We start from the raw sequence: 14,622 nt of genomic DNA, 5'->3' as shown, positions 1-14,622 counted from the left end.
TCTAGCTCTGCTCCTGTGACTATCTCGGAGAGGCAAGTTGACTTCTGTTACAGCTAACTGCTCTCTGCAACGGCTTCATTTCAAAAGCCATTTTGAAACATCTGAAAACAGAGGATACTTCTTAATAACACTTCTAAATGGTGGGATTAAAGATTTTCTCAGCAGCAACTGTAATGAAAGCCAACATTCTGAAAAAACACCTTGGAAGAGGTATATTTTTAACAAAATTCTGCCAATAAAGTTACCAGAGTAAGGAAAATGTGGTCATGGTTTTACACTTCAAATATTGCCTAATTGGTAGGAGAAAAGTGAGCCTTTAGCAGTGCAGAGTGGCCTTGACACTTTCATGTCATGTAGGTTTTACATTAGCACCACCGGATTGTGCGATACTGTAAATGAAATGAGATCCCACTTTGATGATCTGTGTGCAATTTCACTTAACTTTATTGGCAGACTAGAGCCTGGGTTTATCACCTATACATTTCAAGTAATTTGGGGTTGTTATAAGGAGCCAAGGTTATCATCTTGTTTAGTGCTGCAAAGCATGAAACCTATTAAAACATGACAGGTTTGATTCCCTATGCGGGGCACTAACACACACTCAAAATCATTAGCACAAACCATAGTAAACCAAACCCAGCTTTTAAAATTTATTTTGCTAAAGCTGGTATGATACGCTGATCATTAGAACTGTATGTCTCTGACTTCTAACTAAGATCAGGTAACATGAGAATTTCACCGAAAACGTGCTATTTCTGTAACCAAAACCAATATAGATTTGGCTTTGTTATCATAACCATTACATCAGAAAAGGGAAAATAGAACTTAAACAAATATTGTGCCTTGGATGCTGTTCAACTCATCCCGTATGTTTAGGGAATAACTTAGCATTGACGATTTTATAATAATAATTTTGCTTTTTTGATTTGACAACTTTACACTTTACACTTTCCTTTGACTACTTCAGTTTTGACATGTGAAACTCTTTAATTACCTGCAGCTGCTTCCCATTTGATAAAGACCAGAGCATGCTTAGGCAAATTTATGTTGCAGCCACATCTAACCAAAGCTAGATATCAGAAATGGCATAATAGAGTAGACATATGGAGCTACTATACACTCTAAAACCCGTTCAGCTTGGTGGGTTGGTAGGCTCCTGTTTTGATCTGAGCTAGCGTGCCTGCTTTAAAGTTAACTCAAATATGTCTACATAAGTCATGGCCACACCTTTGTTTGAAATGTCTAAGTGCCAACACCATCCAAACAGTTTCTTCTTGAGCTAAACATAGGCCAAGAGCTACTGTTTGCCCAAGTCTGGGAGGAAAGGGAGATGTATAGAAACAGCACCATCATGGGAAGAACACCGTGTCCACGTCTCTGGTACAGGGAACAATCATCTCTAAACTCTTACACTGAAAAGAGACCTGCAGCAGGTTCCAGTCCCTGGTATTTACAAAAGACAGCAGGGCTTAAAGCGAACAAGCATCATAACACAAGGATACACATAATTTTTCTTAACCAACTGAATGCATTCTCAGTGAAGGAGGAGAAAAAAATGCAGCGGCAAGCGTGTCACTGACTATTACACAGGAAGGGATCACTGTGTGGATGGGAAGGCACTGCATCAGACTCAGCTAGCAATTTAGTAGCAAGAAAAATACACGGGAAGCCCAGGCAGCAGTCACAAGTTTGGAAAGGTCTTTGAGCATATACCAGAGGCTCAACGGCAGCCACGAGTTAAAAGCAAGTGTTTTTGACAGATCCTTTTTTTAACTGAACTTCTACTCAGGCCAGCCCATCTTAGGCTTTCAAAAATAAAAACTTCATTTTCCCTCCATCAGTGAAAGTAGTGTGTCTAGTGTGTGTCCTAGTACAGTGTGTCTGATACTGTAAGTTGTGTCTCTCTGAACACATTTTTCCAGATCCAGTTCTATTTGCACACATAAAGTAGCATCCATCTAATTAATAAATGATCATCCAAAGAAGGCACTACAGCAATTTAAGGATGACAAAAAATTGAGGAGGAAAAAAAAATCTTTCATAGGGAAATTTTGTAAATAAGCTGACAATCATTCTCAAAGAAATAACCTTGGTCATCAGTACCTGCTGCTCTTTACCCTCCAGAGATGTGGAAGGCATTCTTGCTCTGCAGCTAGCAAAGAAAGTTGTTTAGTAAGTGCATATTAATGTAGAAACAGAAAGTACCATTGAAACAAAGGGAAACAGCAATTTAACAGGCTTCAGAGAACATAAGCATCTTACTTATTGAAGACTTTCTTCTCAAGCCGGGAACGAGAAGTATTAGCCTGCTGCTTCAGGTCTGTCAGATTTGGATATTTCTTCTTCTTCCCTTTCTTTTTTCCTCCATTTCCATTATTTTTAGAGGAACCAAGATCCATTCCTGTAGCTGCTTCAACTTCTCTCATGAATTCTGGATCTCGCCACTCTGTTTAAAAGAAAAAGCATGTGTTTTGAAACTCCAAACCCAGGTAGAATTTGCAGTGTCCTAAGGTACAGGTTCTTGTCACCGCTAGGTGAAGGCAGAGTCACTGTGCCGTAATTTGCATACACAAAGGAAGGGGAGGATAAAGCAGTTAGCAAAAATGACAGATCTTGAAGAAAAAGCCCTGCCAGTCTGGGATTAGTATCTATTCTTAGCTGCTGTAGATAAAACTGTTCTGTAGGAAGACTTAAGTCAAGTTTTCACAGTAGTACAGTAGCAAAATTCCAAGGAAACTATTGCATGTAGGAGAGATGACATAAAATGAAGCAATAATTATTTAGAAATCAAACAAAATGCCAACAAGGTAGCTGAGGAACTTATCTCCAGAAATAAATTCTGAATAAGCTTAAAAATAAACATAAATATGAAATATGTCAACTTCTGAGCAGAGTGAGAGTGACAACATTATAGCATTTCTGCATCAAAGAATCATATTTGCTTCAATGCATGCAACTGGTATCTGACACCTAAAAAGCATTCGTGAATAAGTCAACATGACCCTGTTTTCATAAGCCCAATTTTGCATCTGAAAAAGACACTACTTTTGAAGTATCCCACAATTCATCAGTTTCATTATCTAAATCAAGTTTCTTCTCTTGACAATAGCACAAGAGCTAATTTATCTCATCAAAAACCCGTTTTACAGTTTTATCCAACCACACACTACAAATGGATTCTGATCATAGATGCCACCATGGGAGAAAGCATAAGCAATTTAGACTGCAAACTCTTTGAGGAAGCAGTGGTCTTTCACCTTCAGTGCAGAGTCTTACATATCAGACGAAGGTCACATAGTACAAAGGAGAAAGTAAAAAAGATGAATATCTTCAAGTGGAAATTCAGAAAAACAGCATTATAAAGATTTTGAGCATATGTGTTGGAAAAAAATGTAGCAAGTGCCACTTCAATGAGTAACTTGGTCAAAACTCAGCACAAATATCAGAATTCCATATTTTAACAACCAGTAATTACCAGCCATTTGTCAGTTTCCTGTGCCTTTGTTGCCTGCAGAAATTCTAACACCAAATGCCTACAACCCTAATTTAACATCTATGTAGATATAGAAAAATAAACAGTTCTAAACAACTACACAATTTCACTTATATACCAAGACAGTCACTGAGTGTGACAAATATTGGTAACAACATTTCAAGAAGGTCAGAGGCAGTATCCTCACTTAAGAACACGGTGTTTAGGAATACCAGAGCAATTTTCCAAGGAAAGGTTAGCTCTAACCTACTATGATACATGAAAGCACAGACTGATTAAAATCCAACACACCAAAAAGCATGAGGAAAATGAAGCTATGTAAGAACTGAGCAGAAGTATAGAGGGAGAAAATAGAACACATATACTTGATAGATCATAAGACCTCACAGACTTTATTTTTTTTTTTTTAAGTGAAGGAATACAGAACAGCACAATTCAGATACAGGAACGATTAATCCAAGATTAAGGAAAACTGTCTAAACAGTTTATCTCCTGGTAATAAGAAGGCGTCACAGTTTAGGAACTCAGTGAATGGAGCAATTGTTTAAACACAACGAAAAAATGCCAGCATCCAGTAGAGATGAAATGAGCATTTGAGGAAAATGAAGGAGCAATTTAAAAGCCTTTGAGAAAAATCAATAGAATGCCAGGGAAGAGCAGCCTTTTTGAGCATTGATGGGCCCCTAAAGCTCTTCATACATTGTTACTGAGTTTAGCAGCAGGGAAAAGAAAATTACACAGTTTGCAATGGTAGGCGGGAATCAATACTGTAGTTAGTAGAGAGATGCTATTTCACATCTGACTGGCCAGCGGCCTGCCTTCACCAGCCTGTCCTGATACCTGTTTGTTAACAAGTCACTAAGGGCTGAAAAACCAGATACTCTTCAAGGTTGACACAAAAAATAGGCACTTAATTTGCTCCTATGTGTGAACTATTGGAAAAGGATGAACACTGCAGATTAGCAGGTCAGCGTAATCCCACCTGATTCATTGTTTCAGGACGAAAGAGCCCAAAGCACCATTTTGGTGGACATTCACTAGAGTTTAAAATGTTATACTAAGTTAAAAAGTGCTCCATAATAATAACGTCAGTGTTGTCAAAACACAGTCATTACCACAAAAACTATATTACTTTTACATAATTGTTTTCCCCTTCACAAACAAGGATGAAAATAAATCTACTATCCAATAGGAAAAAGATGTAGGAAGGATTTTGGTGCAATTTAACCATGCAACTGATCCCCAAATTTTAATGTTTGGCATTTTTCAAACCGTCATCATTAGCAAGTGATGTTGTCAATCATAAGACCAAAGCATGCACTGTACAGAGTGCGTTCCCACTTGTGTATTTTCCATAGCAGCACTGCTCAGACTTGCTTCAAGGCCTTTGTAAAAAAACAACCAAAACAAACCCCAGTGCAAAACAACCAAACACTTGCCCCTCATAAACCACAAGCCCAAAATAAACAAAAAGAGCATTTGAAAAGGTTGATGAAAATATTATAAAACGAATATAAAAAATACCGAGGCACAGAAAAAAAGAAAGGAACAAAAAGCAGTAGATAAAAGAATTTAGTGACATCTGTTATACATATGGCTTTAGAAACCTGTAAGGTTTTGTCCAATAAATTAAGTGCCATAGCTTGTTCAGCACCTCCCCAGACAGATGGGATGGATCTTTGTATGACATCTCAGCTTAACAACGGCACCCAATAACACAAGGCAGCAATGTCAACACTGGTTTGGGACTAACATACACATCCTTGTGGGCCAGAGGTGAGAAGCCTCTAACAACACCAAGCTGACACTGTAATAAAAATAAGTATTATATCTAGCCTCCAGCAATGGCAATTTCCCAGAAAAAAAAAAAAATCAATATTTTTCAGTGCAAGTGATTTTTATACCAGAGTATTAGTTTCTAGTTTGAAACAAGTCCCTCAAGAACACCTGCTAGTTTAATTTGATATTTTTAGTTTGTCATAATGGAGTTGGGAACTTTCCTTTTTAGTACAATGTCCACACCCCTGGCCTGGCTTTGCTGTGACAGTCCAACTGTGCCTGTGCTGTTGGCTGGATGCCAGTTTTGAGCACTTTGCTCCACCTGGACAAGGATGGAAACTGCCTCCAAACCTAGCACTTCGACACATGCATACACACCAGAGGGTGTTCAGTAACCGCTGCATTTGTGTGGTTCTGGTAGTTGCCAAGGAGAGTCACTCAAAGACGGCCAAATCAGTACTAAAGGAAAGTGGGTGGGTTTGTTGTATGTTTAAATGCACATTCATTTGAGAATCCCTCGTTCAGAATACTTTCTAGTGATGCTGCACAGACACACAGCATAGCAAGACCAAGAATTCTCCTCTAAAACACAAGTAGTAAGTGAGTGGATACAGGAAATATGGAATATGATAGATATGAATATACACAGGAAAAACAAGTTCCCTCATTGTGACAAGAAAACCCCACTCTGCCAATAGTTGTGGTAACAGTGATTCTAATAATATTATCATTACATTACATAAATCACTACTGTTAGGGACCAGCAAGATTAGACGACTTCTTTTCAGAAGCATTGGAACACTTACTGTCAAGCATTTCCCAGGAAATAAGTTTAATTGTCCCTAATAAACATGTTCCTTAAGGTAAAGGCTATAACTCCTCGATCTGAGCAGTGTTAGGAACATTATAGTAACTACTGGAAATAAAGAACAAATGCAATGTTAACCTTATTCTGTGTAGGCATGCATCCATATTTATCACATAAGCAAGAATCACTGCAAGTGATCTGCAAATTAAAATCAACAGGAATTTAAATGAGAGAATGTGGTTAGGAGCAAGCCAGAAATACAATCCAGTTGTGTGGATCTCAACCTGTGCTTTTAGCAACAGAAGAAATGGCTCTCTTCCTCCATGTAGCCTGTCACATTTGTTGTCTAACTGTATAGGGAGATTGTTGTCCAACTTGTATCTATGCTGTATCTACATATAGATACAATATATACAACACACAGATCCAATATAGATATAATACATGCAAATACTGTATAAATTGTAAATCTATTGTAGATATTGTAAATATTGTATACAATATATATACAAACATATAATACAATAAAGATATTATGCTAACATTTAAAGCTCATCTCCCACCTCTGCCTCATATTTTGATTTTTTTTTTTTTTTTTTTTTAAGATGCTGTGCAGACACAAACCTGGCTGAGCCGCTTGCTTCTCAAACCGCATCTTTTCTTCTCTGGCTCTGTCCTCTGCATTAATGGGAATGCCAGAATCATCCCGAGGAATTATCTTTCCATGGAATGGGCACTTCAGAAAGAAAGGGAAAAACAAAATAAATCTCAAAACTTCTGAATTGAAAGAAAATGCTTACATGTTATTGAACATAACTTAAAGGCATACACTGGAATCAAGCAACAAAACTCTACACTTAAGTCCCAGTTCTCCTTAGAAAGCATTAGAATCCCATAAACATCATGTATTTAATATATTCAGAATCTCAAAGAAATAAGCTTTTTGTGATATGAATATCCGATTTCAAGAGGCCAAGTAGCGCATCCTGTCAAGTCTGGAACAAGGGCACCAATGTTGTGTCGTATGTTGCTGTTTATGCTGTATCTTTGTCCTGTAAAAATCCCATTTAAAGTATTTTAGTGCATTCAGATACTTCAACCTCAGATAATACAGGAAGAACAGGGATACTAGAACAAAGTACTTAAGCAAAGCATTTCTGCTCAATAGGGCTTATAATTTAAGGCTGTGTAAGGTTTTATGAAAGCTAAATCCAATTTGTAAATAAAATATCTTTGCCCCTCAAACACCCAAGTTTCTAAAAACAGTTAATATCAAATATACCTCTAAATAAGGAAAACTTTTCAGCAACAAACTAATTGTCTCAGCTTTACTGCGAGGTACTTATATATCACAGTAATAAATAAAATATAAACACCTATGATGTAAAATATAAATACCTATGATGAATGCCAAAAATATTTCAGAGTTCCTTAAATGTTTATAGCTTCCTTACCAAAAGGATGTTCCCCATATGAAACACATATTAACAGCAAACTTCTCCAGATGCAATTTTCTTCCACTCCCTTGAGCTATATTTACAATGTGAAATAAACTTTTATGGATAGGTTTTAATGAGATCTTCTCCATATAGCACATATCTTGGTGCCTACCTTAATCCGATCTTGTCTTTCACACAGACTTCCATCAGGCATTGGTGCTCGACATCTATGTTTCACTGGTTCAAACTTGCCAGCAAATGTTATATATCTAGTTTTTAACATTTCAGTTATTTCTTTATTTTCCACTTCTTCCTCTACTTCACTGGGTGCCCAAAATCGATGCTCAGAAGCAAACCTGGGAAAACAACAAATGAAAAATCTTCACAGTCAAAGGTATAAGAAAGCACATAAAGATGCCAGTATAATCCTGTGGTAAAGTTACATGTAAAAGGAAGTGAAGCTTTACTAGTGAATTAGAAAAACCTAGGAATCTTCTGTTCTTTCTTATGACTCCTATATTATGACGATATTTTTAAAATACCACCAACGCCTGTCTAGTATTGATTTCTTGTTTAACCTGCTAACCTATTACAAGTCTCAGCTCTAGTTCGTGAACTGACACTCAGAGTCAGTTATCCGATATCCAGTTTCAGTGAATAACTTTGTAATTCTGTATTTAACAGTCTTCATAATAAAATACTTCTATGGTTAAACACAGAAGATAGATCAGGTAGGAAACAGTTTGATCTTAACTTGGCTGTTCTTATTCCTGGTAGCTGTACTCCTGCCACAGCAGAGAAGCAGGAGCTGAAATCGGAGTATGTTGCAATGTACTGAGACCAAGGAAGAGAGCACACAATCAGCTGAGCCTTATACAGATTCTTTCTTCCACATTCTCCTATACAGTGTCCGTAAGCCTGAGAAACTCACGGGGCATTCCTCTAGGAAATTAAGCTAATCTATTGAAAATCTATTTTAAAATTAGAGATCTTACCTATATTTACAGACACATATATACAAAGAAGATTAGTACCATGTCAGCGGATGTGGCGAGCGGGAGAGAAGGGGAGTAAGGACTTTTGAGTGATGTACTATTTTCAGATTTTCTCAATAGTATTCCTATAATTTCATTTTAGCCATCCTAGGCTGCCAATAGTCTATAATGAGAAACATGCAGCCCCAGAGAGTAATTGCCTGACTCATTTTAGATGCTAATCTTAGGATGCAATAACTGTCCCTCTGATGGTAAATGTTTCTTTCTCCTAAACATGAAAAGAACGTTAGGGTAACCAGTTTAAGCTTAGACATCTAACTTTAAGACATCTGAAGTTAAACAACAATTCCATCCCAAATTTAAGAAAATACGAAGTTAAAAGAGAAAACATACAGCTAAACTAAGCAAAAAAACAATTCTAGCCTGCATGTCTGCTGCTCATTACAAGCAAAACGGAGATACCTAGATGACAAATACCTTGATAAGGACTTAAAATTCATACAGGACACCTCACAATCCCTTTCTTCCACAGAGCTCTTTTACCCAATCAGTCCCAGACTGACTTGAGAGAATTTTCTCTACCCATATCCAATTCCTCTCACTCATTAATATCCTTGGATGTCATTCCTACTTCTGAGACTTGGCCTTCTGTAGACTGCGGAGCCATGTATACATGAACACTGGCTTCTCTAATCACAATGATCTCAATTCAGCAAAGTATATAAGCCAATACTTAAAGAACTACTTTAGTGGGCCTGTAGAGTTTTGATGAATTTTATCTAAGCAAGTTTTCAGCAGATGACAAGGAAAAAAATAAGCAGAGGAAATTACCCGACTTTAGTAACCTACAACACATAGAGCTGCTGGTTTTACTGCAACAGTTGACTACTTAAATCTATGTAAAGAGATTAGAACTAGGTTAAGAAAAGGGATTAGCAATTTTGAAGCCATTCTATGATTTGCTGAATCATCAGAAAAATGTTCAACAAGTAAAATCCTTGTTAAAGAGATTCATGCTATCCAATAATTTCTTCATCGAATATACCTGACTAGTGCCAGAAAAATTCTAACCTGCCACAAAGTGCAAATAACTGTCTTCTGGTAAATTAGAGGATAAAGGCAAAAGAGTTATAGTGGAGGCTAGTTCAGCATTAAACCTAGTAATATTTTTCCACAATTTTTGGTTAAAAAAAAAGTTTTCAATTACACAATTCTGCAAACTATAGGCTAACAAAAAACCCACTAAGAATCTTTATAATATACCAATATGACTTTAGACAAACATTTGAATGGTACAGTATTTTAGCATCAGAAACGATGTACAAGATTGTACAACAGACAGTAAATAAAAGAATGAAATAAATTTCTTATTTGCTTAGTAGTAATACAATCTTGAAAACAAGAGTGACTGTTACCTCTGTGTATCTAACCTTACAGACACAAGGAGGGGAAAGCACTCCTAGAAAGACATGACACAGGATTTCTATGTGCAAGGTAGCTTTACAGAATCTCTTAGTAAAATTCTACTGTCCTTCGGTGGTCTGAACCTCCCTCCACCTCTAAATTATCAAGTTACAGTTACGCGAGAATGAAGTAGTATTGAACAGTTGTGCACACCAACCTTTCCAATGAGGAAAAAGTTCTATTTAATATCTGCCCCCCCTTCCCCAAATCTGCATCCAACAAATCTCAAGGAAATTAAAATTATGTTTTAGTCTATATATTATTGATCAGCATTTGGGAATTGGACTTAAAATAGCCTGATTCCTACACAGATATTCATAAATATTATTGTTTACTACAAGCATGTAACTTATTTTCTCCCAGCATGACTTACAAGCAGGTGAGAAAAGAACAAAGCAGTGCTAAGTCCCAAAGTTTTCTGATTTCCTGCTGTTGTAATTTAAGCAACATTTTAAAAAGGCAGAACAAAAGATCTTTCTTTGAATAAAATGAGGCATGTGACAAAAGCTTTTGTAAGAGGGATCAGAAGGGAAACGGAAAATCAACTAGAAGATCAACACTCCACTCGCACTCATAGGAAGTGTGTTACTGATCTAGACAAGTAACAGAGGCTTTAATGGAAATTACAGAGCTATATATTTGGCGGAATAAAAGACAAGTAACAGTTAACTGAAATCTAAAAGTCAGTCCAATTCCTGGAGAAATATTGCACTCTTTCAACAAATTCATATCAACTTCATTCCTAAGATGATGGGAAGCTTATCAAAAACTTGAATATAAATTCTAAAAACAGTATGATGCATACAGAGATCCTGGAGCAAGCACTAAATGAGCTAATTCAAATATCCTAGTCACAGTCAGAAGTGCTGCACCAGCTAATTCACTCTGATCCTAAGAGTAAGGTAATTTAATTCAAGGAGGAGGGTAGATGAGTTTGGAAGGCCCATGCTATCCAAAACAGTTGATTTAAGCTGGCATAGCAGTCTCTACACAGTGTAACACTGCAGTAAACATCAACACCAGCCTCTCCCCCATTTCCCCCCCCCCCCCCCCCCCCAAAAAAGTACTATTACAGCTTTACAAACTCTTAAAATGAGCTCTTAAAATAGCTTAATGAGTTGTGTGAATGAAGGCAGAAGTAGGGAAAACGGTTCGGCCCAAACTTTTTGTAAAGCCCACAGTTACTGTCACCTTCTAGAGAAGATGACGGTTCACCGTTTACCAGCTAAACAAAACTTCTTTAGAAAATCTTCTTCCTGGTAGTTACATTCTCACTATCAAAATCCTAATTTATTGTAAATGCTGTAATTAAGTAATTGTAGTGGTAAATAGGGGAAAGGGACCGACTTTTCCACTTCAGATTTTAAAAATTCAAATTCCATACACATTCCATATGTGGTGTCTGGCTTTTGGGTTTGCTTTTTTTTTTCCTAGGCATCTTATAGAGACAGTTTGCGTGCATATAGAAAGTTCAAGGAGTTGGCCAATGACCACCTTAATTTTTCAATAAATATATTTTATACCCAGGGGTCAATGGTATTGTGTGTGCAGAGTTACTTAAATTATCTTTAGTTAGATTGGCCTATCTGTAGTTATAGACTATAAGGTTCAGAAGTGTGCCCTCTATTTTATTGGAAAGCATAAAAATAATACAGTACAGCACAAGGCAGACAGGCAGTGAAATATGCTTCTGATTCCACTTACGACTTGAATAACTCATTTGCAATGTAAAATAAAGCCTTACTACCTTTTTGGCATTACCACAGACAAACGTTTCTTAAAGCCCTGCTGAAAATCTTAACCATTTTATAGGCTTTGAAGAGCTTACACCACACCAGACAGAATCCAAAGCTCGGAGTGACACTGTTAAAGCTCTATTATGTATCAAATTTCACTGGCTTTCAATAATTTGAAACATATTCAGCATTTTATACAATCAGATACAGGGGCAACACTTTCCTCTTCTTTCTGCAAACACTGTCTTCACACTGTGATCATGGGTAGGGTTTTTTTTTTTTGGTTCATTTTGATAAGAAAACAAATGAAGTTAAAGTAATACCGTTGGGAATATAAGTTTGATTTGCAACCCAGCCAGTCAATGGTTTTTGCCTTTTCCAAGCCAGGTATAGTATACGCTGATACTAAAGTTCTGGTGGACTTAAAAGAAATTTATATATAGAGGGAGGACTTCGCACCCCATCTTTCATATAAAAATACTTAGTCCTAAAAAGTGGTTTTAAAAACTGATTGCTAGAAACAATTTCTGATGTATACCTACCATCTCTTCTCCCTGGCATTGTTAAAGCTCTCCCCAAGCCAGCAATGCTTCATGTCCAAGAAACACAAAACCTTCCCAGACAAGAATGGAAAGTGAACGATCCAAATTCAAATCCTGTAACTGCAACCTATTTCTTGTGTGACTGAACAAGCGTATCAATTTCCTCAGTTACCATTCTGTAAAGTCAGGAAAAATACCCCTGACACCTCCCCAGCCTTTCTCCTACCTTGTCTGCTATTTATTTAGACTGTAAAGTCCCCAGCAGAGGGACCGTCTATCATGCACTTGCATAGCACTTTGCATAATAAGGTACCAATTTAAATTGGAGTAAGTGATGCCATGCTGCAAATAATACACAAACATGAGAGAGCAGAAAAAAATGTGCTTTGAAGCATCAAAGGATATTTAATTAGTATCACATCTTCTCAAAATAAATAACATTTTAAGGTAGAATTTCTGACTGTTTATGGGTCCTACAGCACAAGGGAAAGAAGAAAAGTAATTATCAAAAGAAATAGCAGTCACCCCACTGCATGACCTCTGAGTATAAGTAAATCTATATATTTGTTTAATTTGTCTTAAAAGAAAAAGAGCATTACTTGAGAATCTTCCCAGCACTTGGCTGATCCTGTCCCCAGTAGTGAAGATCTAATCCAAAAGGAATGAGGGGAGCTTTAGCTCTTTCTTCTTCTAGTTTTCTTCTCTTACTGTCAGGCTCTTCCGAGGCTTCTGGCTCAGTATTTGCAGAGTCACTGGAGAAAATTGATGAAAACTCAATACAGAACAGCAATGATCACAACAACATTTTCTCTTTTTTCACAGCAATGCTAATATTATCTTAGATCTAGGACTACAACTACCTTTACAGGATTGTTTTGTTTTGTGTTTTTTTTAAAGGATACAGACCATAACACCACAGTACATACAGGACACCACCAAGAATCTTAACTGCACATTCAGCTGAAGCTAGATAAAATGTATTATACCATAAGTGTAGAAGCCTAGAAGTCTAAGGGGGGCAGTAGTGGCTCATACACACTGTCCTTTAACAGGAGCTACTGATGTGGCAAACCATTTTCAGAAAGACCTTTTTTCTGTAAACTCATGCCCATATTTGCATGGCAGTCACACAGACTGCAAAGTCTGTTTTTGTTGACAAAATTCCATCTTGCAGACTTGTAATACTCATTGAGCAACACCACTACAGAATTCAAAGTCCTCAAAAAACAGAGTACTACTATGGAGACCTTGGGTATTCACTAAGAGAGTGTCAAAAGGTCCTAAGTTACCTTAATGAAACATTAAATTTCTAAAGATTAAAAGTCAAATGGTACACCTGAATACTCCAAACTCCGGAGTTCCAATGAAGTAAACCCCTTTCTGAGATTACAGTTTGCTAGTTTTGGGGGGCTTTCTTGGCCAATGCAGAAGTTTCTTTTCAGGAATATGCCACTAAGTAGATTACTCAGTCTTATTCCAAAATCACAGATAAATACTAGTCAAGGCTGGAATTTTGGCAAGCTTTGAATAGGATGGGCACCAAATACATAGAATCAGTAAAACACATCTCCTGGCAGCACTGACAGCATAAGCCACTAGGAAGCAAGAGATGGTTGAAACTACTTTTTAATTTAGCATTAGGATACATTCTGTTTAGTTGCAAACCAAAAATTAACCCGATAAATGAGGATAGGGTTTTTTTTTGTTAGGAAAGGAGGGAATGTTTTATCTTTCAATAGAGGCCATTTACACCAAATAAAACCTAAACCAAGTGAGTAGTAAAATATTCCTTAAGTGCCTGGTGCGATCACTAATAAAATTCCCAATATTAGGCAGTGAATATACATCTCAGTTAAAGAACTGTAATTTCAAAATGAAACCAAGACAGCCTTAGCAGCTTGCCTAGCTCATGAGCACTTTTCTTTGTGCTTTCATGACTAATAAATACAAGTAAGAGCAAGAGGTTTCTACAAGAATCAAAACAAAGATAACCTGGCATGTGGAGGTGGTAACTTTGGTAGCTTGTCTCTAATAAGTTTCAATGTGGCAGCTGCACAGGTTGGATCCAGTTCGTCTTCATTCCCTTTCTGCTGGGCATGGTTGCTCAGGGGAGCTGGTCCTATTGATGTCTTCCCCAACGGTGCTTTCGGAGGTGACTGGGGCTCTAGCCCTGCAAAAGAATTCCATGTTTAGGAGGGATTTACTTCCACTGTCAACGCTTCACAGCAGGGCCGAACAGCTCAGGATGCTGATGCCAAGTCTTACTGCTTTCCATCACCTTAGACATCCATCCCCCTCACAGAGAGAGTGGTATTTCTGCCTGTGAAATTTCTCTTGTTTTGGGACAGAAAACATAACGAGTAACT

General features: G+C 37.2%; 1 protein-coding gene across 1 annotated transcript in view; it reads right to left on the bottom strand.

Moving 5' to 3' along the window:
- UVSSA (UV stimulated scaffold protein A) overlaps positions 1-14,622 on the bottom strand; it is a 55,580-nt gene that overhangs the window by 2,378 nt on the left and 38,580 nt on the right. Inside the window, exons 8-12 of the mRNA XM_074147298.1 lie at positions 14,249-14,426; positions 12,856-13,008; positions 7,692-7,875; positions 6,705-6,816; positions 2,263-2,446 (exon numbers count right to left, since the gene is read on the bottom strand). Of these exons, the coding sequence (XP_074003399.1) occupies positions 2,263-2,446; positions 6,705-6,816; positions 7,692-7,875; positions 12,856-13,008; positions 14,249-14,426 (811 nt within the window). The remainder of the gene's footprint in view (positions 1-2,262; positions 2,447-6,704; positions 6,817-7,691; positions 7,876-12,855; positions 13,009-14,248; positions 14,427-14,622) is intronic.

This window comes from Numenius arquata, chromosome 5 (assembly GCF_964106895.1).
Source record: "Numenius arquata chromosome 5, bNumArq3.hap1.1, whole genome shotgun sequence".
Taxonomy (NCBI): domain Eukaryota; kingdom Metazoa; phylum Chordata; class Aves; order Charadriiformes; family Scolopacidae; genus Numenius; species Numenius arquata.
The sequence above is the reverse complement of the archived record's forward strand: the minus strand, read 5'-3'. Positions and strand labels throughout refer to the sequence as shown.